Source organism: Lathamus discolor, chromosome 22 (assembly GCF_037157495.1).
Source record: "Lathamus discolor isolate bLatDis1 chromosome 22, bLatDis1.hap1, whole genome shotgun sequence".
NCBI classification, from domain to species: domain Eukaryota; kingdom Metazoa; phylum Chordata; class Aves; order Psittaciformes; family Psittacidae; genus Lathamus; species Lathamus discolor.
Genome location: NC_088905.1, coordinates 284,360 through 304,567, shown reverse-complemented (window position 1 = coordinate 304,567; position 20,208 = coordinate 284,360). Strand labels below are relative to the sequence as shown.

General features: G+C 65.9%; 3 protein-coding genes and 1 long non-coding RNA gene across 6 annotated transcripts; 2 read left to right on the top strand and 2 right to left on the bottom strand.

Annotated features, from left to right (window-relative positions):
• Positions 1-44: 44 nt before the first annotated feature.
• Positions 45-9,592, top strand: CNNM4 (cyclin and CBS domain divalent metal cation transport mediator 4). The gene is made up of 7 exons (XM_065659061.1): positions 45-2,284; positions 5,299-5,442; positions 5,520-5,657; positions 6,141-6,310; positions 6,456-6,552; positions 7,182-7,363; positions 8,149-9,592. Exons 1-7 carry the CDS (start codon positions 880-882, stop codon positions 8,356-8,358), a joined length of 2,346 nt encoding a protein of 781 aa, XP_065515133.1. The 5' UTR covers positions 45-879; the 3' UTR covers positions 8,359-9,592.
• A 360-nt stretch (positions 9,593-9,952) lies between these two features.
• On the top strand, positions 9,953-17,670 carry LOC136003431 (uncharacterized). The gene is made up of 4 exons (XR_010608095.1): positions 9,953-10,239; positions 12,818-13,021; positions 13,445-14,995; positions 16,259-17,670. It is a non-coding gene; the product is annotated as an uncharacterized LOC136003431 (long non-coding RNA).
• Positions 10,173-11,121, bottom strand: ANKRD39 (ankyrin repeat domain 39). The gene is made up of 4 exons (XM_065659065.1): positions 10,912-11,121; positions 10,728-10,831; positions 10,444-10,647; positions 10,173-10,373 (listed from the first exon to the last, which is right to left on the bottom strand). Exons 1-4 carry the CDS (start codon positions 11,009-11,011, stop codon positions 10,236-10,238), a joined length of 546 nt encoding a protein of 181 aa, XP_065515137.1. The 5' UTR covers positions 11,012-11,121; the 3' UTR covers positions 10,173-10,235.
• On the bottom strand, positions 11,709-19,571 carry SEMA4C (semaphorin 4C). Of its 3 annotated transcripts, XM_065659060.1 has the most exons (15): positions 19,498-19,571; positions 17,610-17,752; positions 16,371-16,519; positions 16,212-16,274; positions 16,002-16,100; positions 15,173-15,269; positions 14,982-15,098; positions 14,745-14,896; positions 14,490-14,665; positions 14,194-14,338; positions 13,892-14,114; positions 13,696-13,811; positions 13,459-13,616; positions 13,306-13,376; positions 11,709-13,221 (listed from the first exon to the last, which is right to left on the bottom strand). In XM_065659060.1, the coding sequence occupies exons 2-15, from the start codon at positions 17,719-17,721 to the stop codon at positions 12,395-12,397; spliced, it is 2,505 nt and encodes an 834-aa protein (XP_065515132.1). In that variant the 5' UTR covers positions 17,722-17,752; positions 19,498-19,571; the 3' UTR covers positions 11,709-12,394. The 3 variants fall into 3 exon arrangements, with proteins under 3 accessions (XP_065515132.1, XP_065515131.1, XP_065515130.1); XM_065659059.1 differs by lacking the exon at positions 19,498-19,571 and having other exon boundaries at positions 17,610-19,355; XM_065659058.1 differs by lacking the exon at positions 19,498-19,571 and having other exon boundaries at positions 11,709-13,376; positions 17,610-19,368.
• Between the last annotated feature and the right edge of the window lie 637 nt (positions 19,572-20,208).

Below are 20,208 nucleotides of genomic sequence, written 5' to 3'. Positions count from 1 at the left end.
CAGGTCCTAGTGCTCCTCTCCCCAGGTCCTAGTGCTCCTCTCCCCAGGTCCTAGTGCCCCTCTCCCCGGTCCTAGTGCTCCTCTCCCCGGTCCTAGTGCTCCTCTCCCCGGTCCTAGTGCCCCTCTCCCCAGGTCCTAGTGCTCCTCTCCCCAGGTCCTAGTGCCCCTCTCCCCGGTCCTAGTGCTCCTCTCCCCGGTCCTAGTGCTCCTCTCCCCGGTCCTAGTGCCCCTCTCCCCAGGTCCTAGTGCTCCTCTCCCCGGGTCCTAGTGCCCCTCTCCCCAGGTCCTAGTGCCCCTCTCCCCGGTCCTAGTGCCCCTCTCCCCAGGTCCTAGTGCCCCCCTTACCCCAGGTCCTAGTGCCCCTCCTGGGTCCTAGTGCCCCCCTTACCCCAGGTCCTAGTGCCCCTCCTGGGTCCTATTGCCCCCCTCCCTGGTCCCAGTGCCCCTTCCCACCTCCCCAGATCCTAGTGCCCCCCTTACCCCAGGTCCTAGTGACCCCCTCCAGGTCCTAATGTTCCTTCCCCTGTCCTAGTGACTCCCTCCAGGTCTTAGTGCCCCCCCCCGCCCCCCCAAGATCCTAATGCCCACCTCCCCAGGACTTAGTGCTCCTCCGCAAGCTCCTGCTCACTCTGATTTCGCCCGCACCCCACACACCCGCCTTCCCCAGGAAGGGGCTCAACTCCCACCTAATGGATACCCCTACCCCTTTGCATCCCACTCCTCTCCCACACCCATCCCCTTCACTCATCCCCCCGTGCGGACCCCACCAGCCCAGTGTTACCATCGCCCCTTTAAGGCAGTGCGGCGGAGGGAGGCTGTGACGCAGCCCCTCTCGGGGCGGGCAGGGGGCGCGGCGTGAGGTGGCTGCGAGACGCCAACATGGCGGCGGGCGGCGGGGGCAGCGGGGCCCTGTCGGTGCTGCCGCCGCCGCCGCTGCTGCTGCTGCTGCTGCTGGCGCTGCCCGGCGCCGCCGCTGCCGTGTCCCGGGCGGGGCCTGCGGACGGGGGCAGCGCGGTGCTGGGGATGCGGCTGGAGGAGAGCACGAAGCCGGTGCCGGCGGCCCCGTCCCGCGGGCCCATCCGTGTGACGGAGGGCAGCGAGCTGCTGCTGCGCTTCTACGGGCAGGGGCTGGGCCCCGGCGCCGGGGAACGGGTGGCGTTCGCCGAGCTGCGCCCGGCCGAGAACGGTTCTGCCCCGAACGGCTCCTGCGCCTCCCGCACCCAGGACGTGGTGGTGCAGCCGGGCCCCGCTGAGCTCTTCGACACCTCGGCCCTGCTGCGGGTGCGGGTCCGCGCCCTGCGGAAGGGCGAGAAGGTAAAGACCTACGTGTTGTGCACGCAGCGCCGGGCCGGGCAGGCCTGGCTGCCCCATCCCGACCCCGACGGCTGGCTCGTGGTGCTGGAGGAGAAGAAGTCGCTGTTGCCGCTGTGGCTGCAGGTGATCCTGATCGTGGGGCTGCTGGTGCTGTCGGGCATCTTCAGCGGGCTCAACCTGGGCCTCATGGCGCTGGACCCCATGGAGCTGCGCATCGTGCAGAACTGCGGCACCGACACCGAGAAGCGCTACGCCCGCAGGATCGAGCCCATCCGCCGCAAAGGGAACTACCTGCTGTGCTCCCTGCTGCTGGGCAACGTGCTGGTGAACACCACCCTCACGATCTTCCTCGATGATCTCATCGGTTCCGGCATCGGCGCCGTCGTCGCTTCCACCATCGGCATCGTCATCTTCGGGGAGATCGTGCCCCAGGCGCTCTGCTCCCGCCACGGCTTGGCCGTGGGCGCCAGCACCATCGTGGTGACCAAGTTCTTCATGCTGGTGACGTTCCCCCTCTCCTACCCCATCAGCAAGCTCCTCGACTGCATCCTGGGCCAGGAGATCGGCACCGTCTACAACCGGGAGAAGCTGGTGGAGATGCTGAAGGTGACGGAGCCCTACAACGACCTGGTGAGGGAAGAGCTCAACATGATCCAGGGAGCCCTGGAGCTCCGCACCAAGACGGTGGAGGACGTGATGACCCCGCTGCAGAACTGCTTCATGATCAACAGCGACGCCATCCTGGACTTCAACACCATGTCGGAGATCATGGAGAGCGGCTACACCCGCATCCCTGTCTACGAGGAGGAGCGCTCCAACATCATGGACATCCTCTACGTCAAGGACTTGGCTTTCGTTGACCCTGACGACTGCACCCCCCTCAAGACCATCACCAAGTTCTACAACCACCCCGTCCACGTCGTCTTCCATGACACCAAGCTGGATGCCATGCTGGAGGAGTTCAAAAAGGGTAAGGGGATGCTGCTGCTTCCATGGGGCGCTGCTGCTTCCATGGGGTGCTGCTGCTTCCATGGGGCGCTGCTGCTTCCATGGGATGCTGCTCACTTCCATAGGGTGCTGGTTGCTTCTGTGAGGTGCTGCTTGCTCCCATGAGTTGCTGCTCACTTCCATGGGATGCTGCTGCTTCCATAGGGTGCTGCTGCTTCCATGAGGTGCTGCTTGCTCCCATGGGGTGCTGCTGCTTCTCTGGGGTGCCGCTGCTTCCATGGGGTGCAGCTGGCTCCATGGGGTGCTGCTCACTTCCATGGGGTGCTGCTGCTTCCATGGGGTGCTGCTCACTTCCATGGGGTGCTGCTGCTTCCATGGGGTGCTGCTCATTTCCATGGGGTGCTGCTGCTTCCATGGGGTGCTGCTCATTTCCATGGGGTGCAGCTGGCTCCATGGGGTGCTGCTCACTTCCATGGGGTGCTGCTGCTTCCATGGGGTGCTGCTCATTTCCATGGGGTGCTGCTGCTTCCATGGGGTGCTGCTCACTTCCATGGGGTGCAGCTGGCTCCATGGGGTGCTGCTGCTTCCATGTGGTGCTGCTGGCTCCATGGGGTGCTGCTCACTTCCATGGGGTGCTGCTCACTTCCATGGGGTGCTGCTCACTTCCATGGGTTGCCGCTGCTTCTATGGGGTGCCACTGGTTCCCTGGGGTGCCGTCCGTGGGGAGCTGGTTTTGGTGGAGGGCACAGGGCACGAGGGACACGGTGCTGGGCACAGGCAGCTGAGCCAGGAGCCTCCCGTTCTCTGCCCACGGCCAGTGCCAGCCTCAGGAGCCGCTTTGGGAACGGTCACTTGGGTTTCATCACCAGCCCCGGGGGCCCTGGGATGGAAAATGAGAGCTGGGAAATTGCTGGGCCCCCAGGTCTGGGCTTGGCTCCCTCCTCCCAGCCCCATTCCTGCTCTGCTTCCTGCTCATGGGGCTGGGAGCAGGAGCTGAGCCCGCTGGGATGTGCTTTCAGCTCGGAACCCCCCTGCCCTTCCCAGCTTCAGGTGGGAGCGGCTGAAGTGAAGATCCCGGCTGTGGTGGGGGATGCCAGGGTCAACCCCGCTCCTGCAGCCACCTCCCTGTGTCCCGCCATGCTCAGGGATGGTCCGGGGGGTGTTGTGATGCGATTTAAGGGATCAGATAATTCCACCTGCAGCAAAAGCTTGGCTGGAGCTTGGGAGAGGGTTTGGGAGCCGCTAGATCCGAGCTTGGCTCATGTGTAAAGGTAGGGAGGAGGCAGCAGCTCCAAAAGTATGGGCACGAGAGCTTGGCACGGCTCCTTGTGGGAATGCCAATGGGATATCAGCATCATTCCCTTCAGTTCATCCGATCCCGCTCCAGCCTGGCCCCAGCACCCAGCAGCAGAGAACCCGAGCCCTGTTGCTGCCGGAGCCGGTGTTATCCCAGCTGCTGGCACCGGCTTTCCCTCCGGCAAATCCTTCCTAAGGGATTTAGAGCCGCTCATTCCGGTTACAAAGCCACCCACGTCCCACAGGGCTGGATTTCAGCTGCCTCTCAGGCTCAGGGCCCTGCTTTGTGGCGCTGGTTTGAGCTGAGCCCCATTCCTCACGGATGCAGCTCCGTGGTGGGGCTCTGCCCTCATCCCCCTCATGGGTACCCGGAGCAGAAGCAGCGCCCGTGCCCTTTGCCCAGCGGATCCCAGTGTTTCCTTTGCCACCGGCCGCTCCCAGCAGAGCTCATCCCAAAAGGAGCCACCCAGGACCCATCCCCATCCCTGCCCGCGAGCACCCCAGCTGGGGTGGTCCCAGAGCCATGAGCTCAGGGGGTTTCACCCCTCTGAGCATCACCGTTACTGGAGCAGCTCTGCTCTGGAGCCAGGCTGGGAGAGCTGGGCTGGGGCAGCCTGGACAAGAGAAGGCTCCTGAAGGGGAGACCTGAGAGCAGCTCCAGTGCCTGAAGGGGCTGCAGGGAACCTGGAGAGGGGCTTGGGATAAGGGCCTGTAGGGACAGGCCAAGGGGAATGGCTTGAACCTGCCCGAGGGGAGACTGAGCTGAGCTCTTAGGCAGAAGCTCTTCCCTGTGAGGGTGCTGAGGCGCTGGCACAGGGTGCCCAGAGAAGCTGTGGCTGCCCCATCCCTGGCAGTGCTCAAGGCCAGGTTGGACACAGGGGCTTGGAGCAAGCTGCTCCAGTGGAAGGGGTCCCTGCCCGTGGCAGGGGTTGGAGCTGGGTGAGCTTTAAGGTCCCTTCCAACCCAAACCAGGCTGGGATTGTGTGAGCACAGGGAGCTCTGTGGTCCCTTCCCCATCAGCTTTCCCCTGTGCCTGCAGCCAGCAGCTCTATAACCAAACAGCTCATGTCAGGGCGGGCACGCTGGTGCTGAGCAGAGCAGGATGGCATCTTGCTGCTGGCCTCGGGGCGAGTGTGCGGCTTCAGGAGGCCCAAGTGATTCTGTGTGGGGCTGTGCTGGGAGCGTCCTCACCTTCCTCCCTGCCTCAGTTTCCCCAGGCTAAGGAGTCCATCCTGTGGGTGCAGTGACCTGGCCTGGGCGTGCTGTGGTGTTCCACACACTGCTCCTTTCCCTGGAGCAGAGCTGGATGTTCCTTGTCCGAGGCGCTTTTCCCAATGGATCTGTGTAATTTGGGGATGGAGCAGGAGAAACACGCACCCAGGAGCAGGGCCAGCCCGGATCCCACCTTTGGATTTAGCTGGAACAGGGCAAACTGCATCCTGCCTACACAGGGTGGGGCCCGCGGGCACTCACCCGACCTTGTGACAGGGAATGGGCTCCCGGGGGGCACATTCCAGCTCCCAGGAACCCCATTGCCAAGCCCTCGCCTCACCCTGGTGCCTGGCCTCAATCGCTGCCATCGCACTGGGGGCTGGTGCCCAGCCCAGGGCTGTGTCTGCATCCGAGCTGGTTCATTGTTTCCTAGGCAGGCGGGTGGTGGGATGGGAAGCAGTGGTCCCAGTGACCCCCACCCTGGAACTGGGGGGGTCCCCTTCCAACATCCCGTGTGCCAATCCATAGGGAAGTCCCACCTGGCCATCGTGCAGAAGGTGAACAACGAGGGCGAAGGGGATCCCTTCTACGAGGTGCTGGGGCTGGTGACGCTGGAGGATGTCATCGAGGAGATCATCAAGTCGGAGATCCTGGACGAGTCGGACACGTACAGTAGGTGTCGGGCTCCGTCCCTGCCCCCTCCTCATCCCGTGTCCCGCTGTATCCCGCTGACATCCCGCTCCCCACAGCCGACAACCGCAGCAGGAAGCTCGTGAACAACCACAAGGGCAAACGGGACTTCTCGGCCTTCAAGGACCCTGTCGGGGAGCAGAAGGTGAAGGTCTCCCCGCAGCTGCTCTTGGCCGCCCACCGCTTCCTCTCCACAGGTAAAGGGGGGGTGTTTTGGGGTGGGGGGAGCCCCCCGAAGCTCGGGGCACCCCTTGGCTCAGTCCAATGGCTCCAGCAGCTCCCCAGCACTGACCTGGTGGGCTCCGTGTGCTGCCGTGTCCCTGGGCTCCATTCCTGTCCCCCCACCAAGGAAGAGTCTCTCCAGCCATGTAGTTCGGGAGTTCCGGGGTGCTTGTGTCTCATCCTGCTCCCCTCCCCTCTGTCCCAACCCCAGAATGGGAATGGACAGGGCTCAGGGATGCCTGCGATGCTCTGACAGTCCCCATCCCTCCGGCGTGGTCCCTTTCCCCATGTCCCCAAGGCTGGGGCCGGCCTTGCTGGGGACCCAGAGCTTATGTTGGGTTGGCTTCTGCCCCACAGAGGTGTCAAGGCACCACGGAGAGGGACGGGGGGGGATGCACCTTCTTGTGGAGGGACAAGGACCGTGGCTCTGAGCCCTTTTCTCCCCCTTTGGCTCTCAGAGGTTTCCCTCTTCACCCCCACTTATATCTCGGAGAAGATCCTCCTGCGGCTCCTCAAGTACTCCCACGTCATCCAGGAGCTGAAGTTCGATGAGGGCAACAAGAAGGCCCCGCGCCACTTCCTCTACTGCAAGAACAAAGCAGCCGACTACTTCACCCTCATCCTGCAGGTACCCGGCTGCCACCCCACACGTGGGGTCCGCTGCGAGAGCCGTCCCCCCCGGGCAGGCAGTGACAGCGGGGTTGGGGTCTCTCCTCCAGCCCAGGTGCTGCGGGATGGGGCTTAAGGAACCCAACCCCTTCTCTCCCTTGCAGGGCAAGGTGGAGGTGGAGACGGGCAAGGAGTGCATGAAGTTTGAAGCAGGAGCTTTCTCCTACTATGGGGTGATGGCCATCGGCCCCTCTCCTACTGGTAAGCACCCCCACATCGCTTGGGTGTCAGCCTGGGGGGAGCCTCCCACCCTGCGTTAGAGCTGCTGGTGGGAATAGGAGATGCTGGAGCCCCCACTGGTGCCCCCTGAGCTGCTGTTGTGGGGCTGACACAGACCCTCATGGTGCTCAGTGTCAGCAGCACCCATCCGTGGGCACTGTGAGGAGCAGAGGGACCTGCAGCCACCCTTCCCTTCACCCACAGGCTTCTCTTCACCTTGTCCTCTGTGTTGTCTGGTCCATCTCTGTACCCTCTGTGCAAGCACATCACCTTGTCCCCATAACCCCACCTTGTCCCTAACCCGTATGGGGTGACTGAGCCCCCGGTTTGGACTCAGTGTCCTTGGTCCTGGTCCCTGTCCTCTGGCTCAAGGGGGAGCAGAGGGTTGGATGGATCAGATCCAGTGCTATAGGGCAGCACTGGGGTGGATGTGCATCCCATCAGTCCTTGTCACCACTGGGATCTGTGTCCCTGGAGCCTGCAGGGTGGGGATCTCCCTGCATGGAGCCAGGGCAGCATCACCAGGGGCTCAGCACCCCATTACGGGCAGGCACAGGACCCGGGGAAGGGGGGTGCAGGGCATGGCTGACCCCATCCCTCCCATCCCGCAGAGGTGCGCTCCCCGTCCCACGTCAGCAGCCTCAACCACTCGGCATCCCTCAACTACCACGAGCGCTCCGACTCCATCTCCTCCCCCATCAGCGGCAGCACCACCCAGCTCAACACCAGCACCAGCGCCCAGTACGTGCCCGACTTCAGCGTCCGCGCCCTCACCGACCTCCAGTTCGTCAAGGTGAGGGTTCTGGGGCACGAGAGTGGTGGGGAGCGGCTGAGGGAGCTGCGGGGGTTTAACCTGCAGAAGAGGAGGGTCAGGGGGGACCTCAGAGCAGCTTCCAGTGTCTAAAGGGGGCTGCAAGGATGCTGGAGGGGGGCTCTGCATCAGGGACTGTAGGGATGGGACAAGGGGTGATGGGTTCAGACTGAAACGGGGAGCTCAGGTTGGAGATAAGGCAGAAGCTCTTCCCTGTGAGGGTGCTGAGGCGCTGGCACAGGGTGCCCAGAGAAGCTGTGGCTGCCCCATCCCTGGCAGTGCTCAAGGCCAGGTTGGACACAGGGGCTTGGAGCAAGCTGCTCCAGTGGAAGGGGTCCCTGCCTGTGGAAGGGGTCCCTGCCCGTGGCAGGGGTTGGGGCTGGATGAGCTTTAAGGTCCCTGCAACCCAACCCGTTCTATGATCCATTCTATGACAAGAGGAACCGGCCTCAAGCTGCACCAGGGCAGGTTTAGATGGAGCTGAGGAACAATTCCTGCCCCAGAGGGTGCTCAGGCATTGGAACAGGCTGCCCAGGGCAGGGCTGCAGGCACCAGCCCTGCGAGTGTTCACACCCCGTGGAGCCGAGGCCTCAGTGCCATGGGGCAGGGGTGGCCTTGGCAGTGATGGGAACGGTTGGACTTGATCCTGAAGCTCTTTCCCATCCTCATTAATTCCATGGCTCTAAGATGGGGTGGATGCCCATAGGGATGCTCTTGGGGGTCCAGCCCCACTCCTCACTCCTTCCCTTCTCCCTTTGCCTCCCCAGATCATGCGCCACGAGTACCAGAACGCCCTGACAGCCTCCCGCATGGACAGTTGTCCCCAGTCCCCCGACAGCAACTGCCCCAGTGCAGACACGGATACACCGGAGAAACCCGAACCTTCCAGCACCGCCGACGAGACCACGAGCCTCCTGAACAAGAGGAACTGCCTGAGCCGGCGGAGCAACCACAGCCTCTTGGAAAACTCCATCTGACCCCGGCCCCGCCGGCACGGGCTCGGTTTTAGGGGACCCTTTTCTTCCTAAGTAGGTGACACCGTGCCGGGGCGCCCGGAGAAGCCTGGTTGAACCCTTGGTGGCACCGTGGTGGTAAACGGAGCTGGGATCTGCTGCTGCTTTTCCAGGCTGGTTTCTTTGTGATCCATCTCCAGGGTGGCACAAAAACCCTCGTTCAGCTCAGGGAGCTTCAGGTCTCGGGGTTGGGGGGGCTCTGCCGTGGCCATCCCTGCCCCTCTGCCGTGGTTTTTATATTGGGGGGGGGGGGGGGGGGGCACCTGGGATGTGACACGATGGTGGCATCTCATCCTTCTCCGTGCCTGTCGTTCCCCCTTTCCCGCTGGCCCGGGAGACTGCGAGGACGTGGCAGTGGAGAGAGGGTCGGCATCAGGCCTGAGGCCACGGGGATGGTCGCCGGTGCGAAGCCACCACCACTGCCACGGCTCAGGCTTGACCACCCTCTGCCACTCACCGGTGTCACGAGCGCGCTGAGGACGGCAGCGCCGGGTCCTTGTCATTATGTACGTGTGTGTGTGTGTGTGTGTGTGTGTGTGTGTCCCCAAAGGGGTGGTTTTGGTGCCTTCCCCCCCCTTGCCCCCCCCCAGCTCCATGGGGTGTCTCGGGGTGGGATGTGGGGCCGGGGGCACAAAGCTAGTGACCAAAGTTGTACAAGCAGGAGGGGGCCAGCACCGTGTGTGCCCCCCCCACCCCCCCCCCCCAGCACCAGGGGGGGCACCCCCAGACCCATGGGTGCCCTCAGGGCTGGGTTTGGGGACCTGGTGCCCCATAGTGGAGGGGGAAGGAGATGTGTTCCCCCCCCCCCGAAAAGCACAAGATCCCTGGGTGACCTCTGTAAGTTATTAGGCGAAGGTGAATCATTGTCGTTAATTCCATCTCGATGCTCGGATCCGGGGGCCTGCGGGGGCGATGATCGAAATAATAATAATGATGAATAATAATTAATAATAATAATTAATAATAATAAACGAGACAAAAAAAAAAAGGACCCTTTTTTATTAAATCTTCCTCTATGCAAACCTCACCCCCCCCCCCCCGGGAATTCCTATTTATTTGCCATATTAGCTTTGATTTGTATATTTGGGGTGTCCCGTTTCCCCCCCTCCCCCTTATCCCGGTTGTGATAGCGACTGTGGAATTCTATCTGACGGGGTTTTGGGGGTGATTTTTTGGGTAATAAAAGCCTCTCTCTGTACGTCGGTCTCCTCCGTCCTTCGCTGTGGGGTGGGAGGGCTACGGGAGGTCCCGGTTACCGGGAGGGAGCCACGGCGGTCGCCGCTTTTAGATGTCGCGGCCCCTTTAAATCGGTCCCCGCTGTTGTTTACAGCGCGGAGCTAAGGCACCGCCTCCCTGGGCGGTGATTGGCTGCACTGCCTGAGGTGGGGCGAACGGCGATTGGCCTTCAGGAGGAACGGCGGGGGGGCGGGACGCGCTGTGGGCGGTGATTGGTTGCGGGGGCGGGGAGGGCGGGAGCGATGTGAGGTGAGGCGGCCACTGATTGGTTGTGCGGAAGGGGGTGGGCGGGGCGCTGCGCTCGACAAGGCTCTATCGGGGGCTCGGGCGCTGCAGTCACCACAGGGAGGAGCTCGGCGCTGGGGGTGCGCTGCCGCCATTGCCCCCTTTCCCCACCGAGCCGCCCCACGGCACCGAGCCGGTTGTGGCCGCCTCCCCCCGTGTGGGGCTGCGGAGGAGCCGGGGTGGGGAAACAGCAGAAAATGGCTCCGGACACCCCCGAGGGGTGAGCCCGGCGCAGGGACAGAGACACGGACACAGCGTTGGGTGCCGCAGGCGCTGTTTATCCACGGAGAGGAGTCCCGCGGCGGCTCCCGTGTCCCCGCTCAGGTACCCAGCAGGTCCCGCACCGCCGGGTGCGCCACGTCCCGAGGCCGCCGTCCTTTGGCATCGGCGATGCCGGCCAGCGCCGGGCTGTGCTGCAGGAGCAGCGCACACAGCTCCCGGTGGCCTTGCTCGGCCGCCTGCGGTTAACACGGTGTGGGTGACAACACCGGGGACCAACCCCCCCCTACCCCGGCCCCATTGCCCCACCTTGTGCAGGCTGGTGCGGCCGTCCCCATCGGCAGCCGCGGGGTCCGCGCCGTGGGCCAGCAGGAGCCGGGCGATAGCGAGGTGTCCGCAGAAGCTGGCGCGGTGCAGCGGGGTGGCCCCGCCGGGCGTGCGGGCGTCGCAGCAGGCTCCGCGCTGCAGCAGCAGGCGGCACACCCCCAGGTGCCCGTTGCGGCTGGCGTAGTGCTGCGGGCGGAGGGGCGGTGGGCACGGCGGTCGGGATGCTCGTACCGCCGGGCCCCCCGCCCGTGCTCCCCGCCCCGTACCAGCGCTGTGTACCCCGCCAGGTCGGTCTGGCCGGGCTCCCCGCGCCGATCCAGCAGCTGCCGCACTCGGGGCTCGTCCCCGTCCCGCGCCGCGGCCCAGATCCCTGCGGGCAGCGGGCACCGGGTCAGGCGGGGCTCGGAGCGTGCCCCTGCCCGGAGCCCCCCTTCCCTCTCCACACCCGACCCCGCTCGAAGTCCATCTCGGGCAGGCTCTGGTGTGCGCTGGGCACCGCTACCCGCGACGGGCAGCACGGACCCGGCGGCGAGCGGCGGCCCGCAGCCATCGCCCGGGCCGGGGGAGGCCGAAGGGGGCCGAGGGAAGGGCTGAAGGGAATTGAGGGAAGCCGGAAAGAGCCGAAGGGAGCTCAGGGAAGGGCTGAGGGGGGCCGGGGGAAGCCGGAAAGAGCCGAGGGGAGCCGAGGGAAGCCGGAAAGAGCCGAAGGGAGCTCAGGGAAGGGCTGAGGGGGGTCGGGGGAAGCCGGAAAGAGCCGAGGGAAGCCGAACGGAGCCACGCCCCGAGCCGTTGGGCGCCCGCTGGGCCCCGCCGCTGCCGCTAGGGGGCGCGCTAGTGCTGGGCTGCGCTCCCCGCTGCGCTCCCGTGGCGGCTCTGGCCCCCCCCGGCTTCCCACGGCCCGGGCAGCGCTGGCCCCGCTCCCGGAGCACCCCCCCAGGACCCCGGGTGCCGCTTCCGCCCCGCTTCCCGGCAGGGCCTCCCCGGGGACCCCGCGCTGACCCCCGGCATCCGGGGGGGGGAACGCGACACACGGGCGTGGGGCCAAGCCTCCGCTCTTCCCCCCGCCCTGGGAACGGCACCGTGATGCCCTTTTATAGCCCCGAGCGCGGCCTTTTTCCATGAGCTCAGTGGCTGGGGGGGCCCAGAGCCCTCCCCGCACCCCCCGCTCCGGCTTCACTTTCAAGATGTGCTGATGGGTTGGGTTTTTTTTTACTCCTTTTTATTATTAATATAAAAATACTCACGTATTTACAGCAAATAAATATATTTTGGTAACAAATAAATTACACTGGGGGTGGGGGGGGTTATACAAAAGGGGCCCGAGCGGGCAGCGTGCAGGGGGGTGGCAGGCGGGGGGGGTGGGGTGGGGTATTTACAACCAGGGCCAAAGGGGTACAAAGCCCTGGGGGGGGGAGAGAGGTGTGAGGGGGGGGCATTAGAAAAGTTCTCAGGAAGAAAAACCCGATCGGTTCTTAAGTCATCCCAAAAAATCATCCCGCGGCCACTGCCCAGGGTGGGACACGGCACCCAGGGGGGGCGGTGGTCCCCAAGGCTGGTGGCAGTCCCCAAAGGTCAGTCCCTTGCTTGGGACACGGTACCGAAGGCGGACGCGGTGACCAAGAGCAGCTCCGGTGGCCCAAGACGGGTGTCACGGTGCTAGCGCCACGGCCCCAAGGCGGGTGCCGGGGTGGCAGTGCCCAAGATGGGTACCAGCACTGCAGTGACAGTCCCGTCCCCACGGTGAGTGCCAACATGGCAGTTCCCAAGTCAGGTCCCAGCACCGGCATCCCTACATTGGGCACCAGTGCCCACACTGCAGCCCCAAGGCGGGTGCTGGTGCCCAGGCGCTGGTCTCTATGGTGGGTGCCGGCGCCGGGGTCCCCACAGTGGGTGCCCCTGAGGTAGGTATGGCTGCTCGGTGGCCACCGGCGGCTCAGACCGATGACTCCTCAGGGTTGGAGTCGGGCAGGGGCTGGCGCTGCTGCAGTTTGCGCCGCAGCTCCTCAGCCAGGTCGGCACAGGGTGGCCGTTCCTCGGCACCCAGCGCCAGGCGGATGTAGCCATTGGAAGAGGAACCACGCAGGGGACCAAGGTGGATGCGGGTGGGTGAGTGAAGGGGCTGCCCAGGTATGGCGCTTGGTGGCGAGGTGGCACCGGGGGGGCCGCCGTTGCGGCACGTGGCGTGACCTGGCACGATTTTGAGCGAGCCGTCCGAGTAGTAGTAACTGGCCGGGTCCCAGAGCTTCTCATCCGAGTCGGATGCGGCGCTGGGGACGAAGCGGGGACTGGGGGGCTCCTTGGGCAGCTCGATGGGGTACACCAGGGTGCTCTCGATGGCTTTGGTGCCTTTCCCCAGCTCCTCCCGCAGCCGCCGCCATAGCGAGAACACCACAAGCACCAGCACCAGGCACAGCGCACCCAGGCACACGGCCACCACCCAGACCAGCCCCAGGCTCTCCAGCGGCGCCCGCGTCTCCAGCGGCATCCCGGCCCCGGCCAGCACCACCACCCGGTACACCTCCCCGCCCAGGCGGGCGCCCTGCTCCTCCGAGAAGCACCGGTACGTGCCACTGTGCTGCGCCCCGGCCCCCGGCACCACCAGCGCCCGCAGGCGGGTGTCGTGCAGCACCAGCGCCTGCTCGGCCGGCAGCGCCCGGCCCTCAAAGGTCCACAGCGCCTGTGCCAGGTTGGAGCCCAAGCGGCACGTGAGCACCAGGTCGGTGCCTGCCACCACCGTCACGTTTTTGGGGGTGATGGAGCCTGTGGGAGAGCGGCGCAGGGTCAGGAGGGGAGGCACAAAGCCAGGGAGGACCCCAGCCCCGTGCAACATATCCGCGGTCTCACCTTGCTTGGCCACCTGAGGCAGGGTGCAGGCGCGGGTGTCAGAGCTCAGCACGTCCTGGACCAGTTGGGACCTGCAGGAGGAGGTGATGGAGGTGAAGGGGGTCCCTGTGGCACAGCGGGTGTCCCCCCATCCCCACAGGGACCCCCCCGTACCCGTTGAGGCCGTCAGTGCGCACGCAGAGGCTGGCGTTGCGGCTCCAGGCGCAGTAGGGATCCCGGGCGAGGACGCAGTCAGTGCACGACTGGTACCGGCTGCAATCGGCCAGTGGCAACTGGGCTAACTGGAACCGGGAGCCAGCGAAGAGCAGCTTCTGCGAGGGCAGGAGAAGGGGTGAGGTGACATCCGAGGTGACCCCCGGACCCCGTCCCCTGCCCCGGGGCACCTCTCACCTTCCGTCCAGCCAGCACCAGGCTCTCCACGGGCTGCGCCGGCTCGAAAACCTGCAGCTCCTCAACGAGATGGATGCGAGTGCCCAGGTTCAGTGCCTTGTGCACCCAGCCATCACCTGCGGGTCCCAGCGGGCTGTGAGGGACATTCCAGCACTGGGAGCTTCCCGTGGTGGCTTCCCCTCAGCCCGACGCGTACCTGTGCCGATGAAGAGCACCTCGTAGATAGCACCGTCCAGCCCGGCCACTCGGTCCACCACGAGCTGGGTGAAGTTGGAGTCCTTCTTGAGCAGCAGCGGGCGGCCGCGGTGCGGCAGGATGGGCTCATCCATCAGCGGGTGCTTCTTGGCGAAGTTGAGGGTGTTGTCGGGCAGCTCGAGGGAGCTGGCGAAGCCGTTCTGGCGGTGCCAGTCCGTGATGCACTGTGGGACCGAGGCCACCGTCACTGAGGGACTGTATCCGTACCCCATCTCTCGCCCCACCACCGGTACCAGCACTCACCGCGCCAGGACGGGGACTCGGCACCTCATCTGAGTACCGGCCCCACTTCTGTGCCTGCTCCCGGTATTCCTTGTAGGGGCCCTCGAATGCCTTCTTCACCTCCAGGATGTGGTACCGGCAAATGGCTGAGACATCCACATCCCCCCTGCAAGCGACAGGGCAGGATGTAGGGGAGCCACCAGTTCTGGGGTTGATGCCACCTCCCCATGGACCCACCACCAGTTCTGGGGCTGATGCCACCTCCCCATGGACCCACCACCAGTTATGGGGTTGATGCCACCTCCCCATGGACTCACCAGCGGGCCTGGAAGACCCCAAAAAAGGTGGTGTCCTGCCACTCATCCCCAGGCAGGGTGAACACAGCCTGGAGGCGGTTGAAGTGGAGCTGCTGCTCGGGGGCTGAACACACCAAACGGGCCTTCAGGAACGTTGTCCACTTCTTCTGCAGCGTGCGGGCCCCGCCGACGTCCCCCTGTGCACCCAACCGGTGTCACCACAGGGTGAAGCCACATCAGGATGCTGTCCCTCGCCCCGGTGTCCCCTCCCTGTACCTTGCAGACCCGGGCCACGCGGGCCACCACTTGCTCGGCGTAGCAGTCGTACTCCACCGCGCGCTCGCTGAAGAAGAAGTAAACTTTGTCATCGTCACCGGTGGCGCTGGCCGCGCTCTCCTGCACGTACGCTGAGGCCACAAAGTGGGGCTCTGTGGTGGAAAAGCAACATCAACCCCATGCCATGGGGTGGGGGTGTCCACGCAGTCCTCCCCGCCATGTGCGCCCCGGCCCTACCGTTCAACCAGGAGGTGAGATACTCGGTCTTCATGGAGTAGTGGGGGCCCAGGTTGCGGAGGATGACGGGCTCCGTGCCCAGGAAGTTGTTGAAGGTGGCTGAGTAGAGCTCCCCGTCTGTGAGGAACAGGGTTAGGAAGGGGACAGGGGCTGTGGTGGGATCCCCCACTGGCCCCAGCAGTGCCACCTACCCACGATGAGGCCGGTGTGTCCCTTGGTGGGGTCATAGGGACACTTCCCTTTGCCGTCCTCGAAAGCCACTTGGTCCAGGGTGAAGCCAGAGAGTTCCTGTGGGGCACAGGAGCGGGTGGGGGGTTCAACACCCGCCCTGGTTCATGTCACCGTGAGGTGATCTGACCAGTCCTGAGCAGCCCTGGTCACCCAGATGAGCCTCTGGGGAACAGGGACGCCGCTGGGTGATGCTTCTGGGCACAGGGACACCCCTGGGTGATGCTCCTGGAACAGGGACACTCCCAAGATAACCTTTCTGGGACAAAGGCAGCCCTGGATAACACATTACAGAGACAGGGACACCCCTAACAATGCTCCAGGGTGACAGGAGACACCCCTGGACCACCCTATGGGAACAAGGCCACCCCTTAACCATGCCCCTGGGGACAGGGACACCCCTGGAGCACCCTTTTGGGGACAGGGACACCCTTGGATGATGCTTCTGGGAACAGAGACATCCACGGAGCACCTTCCTCAGGACAGGGGCACCTCTGGGAGATGCTTCTGGGGCAGGGATACCGCCCAGAAAGCCCTTCTGGGATGAGCACAGACCCATTATGGGGAGAAGAACACCCCAACAAAGCTCCAGGGGGTCAAAGGGGCACCCCCAGACCAGCCTCACAGGAACAAGGCAACCCCTTAACGACACCCCTGGGGACAGGGACATCCCTGCAGCACCCTTTTGGAGATAGGGACACCCCTTGGTGATGCTTCCAAGGCCGGGTGGGGGTGTCCAGGGAGGAGGCAGGGGAGTGAGCGGTTCTGGGGTCCCCCCATGGTCGCACTCACGATGTAGGTGCACTTGGGCTGGAAGGCGTAGGTGCCGCAGGCGTAGAGATGGGAACTGTTGTAGCTCTGCAGGAACCGCACGTAGTTGAAGCAGTCAGTCTGGAGGGGACAAGAGGTGGTTAAGGGGGGACACAACAGGACACACTGGGGTGCCCTGTCACCCTTTCACCCCCCCCCCCCCGCTGCAGCCACAGCACCCACTTCCCCAACCTGGTTGTTCTTGCCCTTCTGGATGCACTCGGCTTTCTTATCCACAGGGGCTGCCCAGGAGATCTGAGGATGGAAACAAGGGGTCAGGGGGCTCCAAACAACCCCCCCCACCTCAGACCCTCCAGAAACACCCCCCCGGGGGGGTCCCTGGGGCCTCACCGCTGCCTTAAGCTCCACGGAGCCGGTGGCCACGGCGAAAACGGCCTCCCGGGCCCCCACGTAGAGCAGCGCCTCAGCCGCGTCCAGCGTCAGCGTCAGGTAGTGCGAGACCCCCCCCTGCGAGAAGCGCTTGGCCACGTCCTGCAGCTCTGTTGGGAGGGGGGGCACAAAGGGGGGGACATGGGGGTGAGCCCCAGCCTCGCCGGGCACCCGCAGCCCCCCTCTGACCCCCTCCTGCAGAGCACAAAGGGTTCTTTGTCACCGGGGCGGGCGCTGGCGGCGCCGCGCGAACACTGCGGCCTTTGGAGGGACCCCGCGGACCCCCCCGGCACCGGCACTACAGAAAGGGACCATTGAGAGGGGGGCACCGGGGCCCCTGGGCGGGGACGGGGATGCGGGGATGGCACGGCATGGGGACGGCATGGGGATGGCATTGGGGATGGCACCACATGCGGACAGCATGGGGATGGCACAGGGATGGTACCGCATGGTGACAGGATGGGGATGGCGTTGGGGACGGCACGGAGACACAAGGCACTGGGACAGCATGGGGATGACACAGGGATGTGGGGTGCTGGCACAGCACAGGGACACCATAGGGACACCATGGGGATGGCACATGGACGCTGGGCGCTGGCACAGTGTGGGACAGCACGGCGATGGCACAGGAAAGGACAGGAGTCAAGCACGGGGATGGCACAGGGTGTGGGTCATGGGCATGGGGACAACACAGGGACAGGGGACATGGCACAGGGACACTGGCACAGGGCAGGGATAGAGGACACAGGGCACTGCCACTGCGCAGGGCATGGGGACACAGGGCATGGCACAGGGACAGGAGCAACAGCGCTGGCATGGCACAGTGACATGGCACACGGCAGATGGGGACACACAGTACTGGCACAGGACGGGGATGGGGACACGGGGTGCTGGCACGCCTAAAGGATGGCACCTCGGGGTGCTGGCATGGCAGAGGGACACAGCACAGGGATGGGGACACCGGGCACTGCTGGCAGGGCACAGGGGCACCGCGCCATGTCCACAGGAGTCCCCCTCTGCCCTCGCAGACCCCCAGGTTTAGAGCCACCAACACGGGGGGGTCCCCACAGCACTGCCAAGCTGGGAGGGGACAGAACGTGCCAGAGGTGGGGACAACAGAGCCCGGGGTGCCACCGAGATGATGGGAGCAGCACCCCCACCCTCTCCGCTCCCCTCTCCCTGGACCCCGCAGTTACTCACCCGCGTACGGGACGGTCTTGCGGGGCACGGCGCTCCACGAGGACCCCGGCGCCGCGGCAGCGGTGGCCAGGGCCAGCAGCGAGGCGAGGGCCAGAAGCCAGCGGGGGGCCATTGCGGGAGGGGACGGGACAGGGAGACAGAGCCTGGGGGGGGCACACGGACACGGCCGGGCTCCGTTAGGGTAACGGGGCGTCACGCGGGCGGCGCGGGGACAAGGCAGCCATTGAGGAACGCGCATCACGAGGCCGGGGGCGCCCCACGCAGTGGGGTGGGGGGGGCACACACGCGGGTCCCCAATCGCTGCCCCCCCCATCACGGTCCCTCCTCCGGTGGTGACGAGCAACGGGGTGGAGGGGGGTCCACGGAGGAGGAAACGGGCCCTTCCGCTTCCCCCCCACGTCACCCCCGGCCCTGCCCCGGTGTGTCCGGGGGTGCCCCAGCCGTGCCCCCCCCCACACACACACACCCTGCGCCAGGCTGGGCAGGATGCGGCCGGGAATTGTTCTGCCCTGCCCGGCGGGAAGCAGGAAGCGGGGGGGTCCGGGGGAGCCTGCATCAGCTCGGGAAGGATTTCCGGGAGGGTGGGGGGCCGGGAATGGGACCCCATGGGCGTGGGAATGGGGGACGCCCCGGCGCGGGGATGCGGGCAGGGGGCTGTCGATGCCGGGGGCATGGTCAGGGTGCCATGGGTACAGTTGGGGTGTCATGGTCAAAGCTGGGGTGCAATGGACACAGCTGGAGTGCCACAGGCACAGTGAGGGTGCTGTGGGCATGGTCAGGGTGCCATGGACATGGCTGGGGTGCTACAGGCACGGCTCTGGGGATGCCAGGGTGCCATGGGCATGGTTGGGGTGCCATTGGCACAGCCACAGTGCCATGGGCATGGCTAGGTTGTGATGGGCATTGTTGGGGTGCCACAGACATGGCCAGGGTGCCATGGACATGGCTAGGGTGCTACAGGCACGGCTCTGGGGATGCCAGGGTGCCATGGCCATGGCTGGGGTGCTACAGGCACAGCTCTGGGGATGCCAGGGTGCCATGGGCATGGTTGGGGTGCCATTGGCACAGCCATAGTACCATGCACATAGCCTGGTTGTGATGGGCATTGTTGGGGTGCCACAGATATGGTCAGGGTGCCACAGGGATGATGAGGGTGCCATGGGCACAGCTGGGGTGCAACAGGCATGATTCTGGGGACAAAGGCACAGCCAGGGTGCCATGGGCATGCCACAGTCATGGCCAGGGTGCCATGGACACAGCCAGGGTGCCACAGGCACAGCTGCAGTGCCGTCGCCAAAGCTGGGGTGCTACAGGCGTAGTCAGGGTGTAACGGTCGCAGGCAGAGTGCCACGGGATCAGGGTGTAACGGTCACAGCCGGGGCGCTGCGGGCACAGCCCCGGGCACGGCCGCGGTGCCAAGCGCAGGGCCAGGCACCCCGAGGGCGCAGGGCACGGCCGAGCTGCCACGGGCAGGACGGGTCCCCGGGGTCCCCAGTTCCGGTGCTGACCGCCCGGGGGTCCCACGGGGGAACCGGGGCACCACGGCCCCACGGCAGCGCCTTCCCGGGGTGGGGGGGAGGCCTACATATTGGGGGGGGGGGGGGCCGGCACCGACGGGGAGAAGCGGGGGGGAACCAACGGATGGCGGCAATGGATCCCCGTTACCGGAGGGGGTGCCCGGCCCCCACGGCAGCGGGGGGGTGCGGGGGAGGCGATGCCATGGCCGGTACCGGTCGGAACAAAGCGCCTCCCCCGCGGCTCCGCCACAACAATACCGGGGCGGGGCGGGGCGGGGCGGGGGGGGGCCGGGCGCGGCCGGGGCGGGGGCCGCGGCCGGAGGGGGGGGTTGTTGGGGGGGGGGGGGGGAGGACCGGGCGCATTCACTCACCTCGGGGCGGGGGGGGCCGGGCCGGGGAACGGGAGGCGGCGGCGGCGGCGGCGGGTGCTGGCGGCGGAGGGAGCGCGCCGCGCGGCCCCGTGCGGCCCCGCCCCGGCCTGACGTCACGGGTCGGACCGAATCGGCTCGGCTCGGCGGGGTCGGGTCACATCGGGTCAGCTCGGGGGGGATCGGAGGGGCTCGGCGGTGCCGAGGACGATCCCTCCGCAGCGCAATGAGCACCGGGGTCGGTCCGTGCGGGGGGGGGGGAACCGCAGCGCGGCGGCACCAGTACCAACCGCTCATCCCCAGCACGGCTCCACGGAACGGGTCGCGTTGCAGGGGCCTGAAAGCTCCGGCTCGCGTTGCCAACAGCCTGGGCTCCTCGCTCCGGGGCAGCCGCGGTGCCCGCAGCACGGTGACATGCGCCAGGCGGGAGACGTGCCCGTGCCGGGGGCGCTGCTCCTTCGTTATCTCTGCCCTGCCAATTGCAGGTGCCGCTGCCAAGCGCTGGAGCTGTGCCCGGGGACGCTGCCGCCAGCCTGGCCCTGCCCAGCGAGGCCGCGGCCATGGTGGAGCCTTGGAAGTGCCTTGAGGCCTCGCTGCCCTCTGCCTGCCCCAGCTTCCCCAGCACCACCGCTGCCTGGCTGCTCTCCCATGGCTGCTGCCACGCACCCCCCCGAGGGGCAGGGGAGCCGCGCTCACCCCCTCATCCCCCCGTGT

Coding starts and splice junctions, on each gene's coding strand:
- CNNM4 (XM_065659061.1), top strand. CDS start 880: ATGGCGGCGGGCGGCGGGGGCAGCGGGGCCCTGTCGGTGCTGCCGCCG. Junction 5,658..6,140: donor CCACCGCTTCCTCTCCACAG/GTAAAGGGGGGG, acceptor TTTGGCTCTCAG/AGGTTTCCCTCTTCACCCCC. Junction 6,553..7,181: donor CATCGGCCCCTCTCCTACTG/GTAAGCACCCCC, acceptor CCCATCCCGCAG/AGGTGCGCTCCCCGTCCCAC.
- ANKRD39 (XM_065659065.1), bottom strand. CDS start 11,011: ATGGCTGCGGGCCGCCGCTCGCCGCCGGGTCCGTGCTGCCCGTCGCGG. Junction 10,832..10,911: donor CGAGATGGACTTCGAGCGGG/GTCGGGTGTGGA, acceptor CGCTGCCCGCAG/GGATCTGGGCCGCGGCGCGG. Junction 10,374..10,443: donor GCCGCACCAGCCTGCACAAG/GTGGGGCAATGG, acceptor TGTTAACCGCAG/GCGGCCGAGCAAGGCCACCG.
- SEMA4C (XM_065659058.1), bottom strand. CDS start 18,282: ATGCCCCCGGCATCGACAGCCCCCTGCCCGCATCCCCGCGCCGGGGCG. Junction 15,099..15,172: donor ACACACCGGCCTCATCGTGG/GTAGGTGGCACT, acceptor TGTTCCTCACAG/ACGGGGAGCTCTACTCAGCC. Junction 14,666..14,744: donor GCGTGGCCCGGGTCTGCAAG/GTACAGGGAGGG, acceptor TTGGGTGCACAG/GGGGACGTCGGCGGGGCCCG.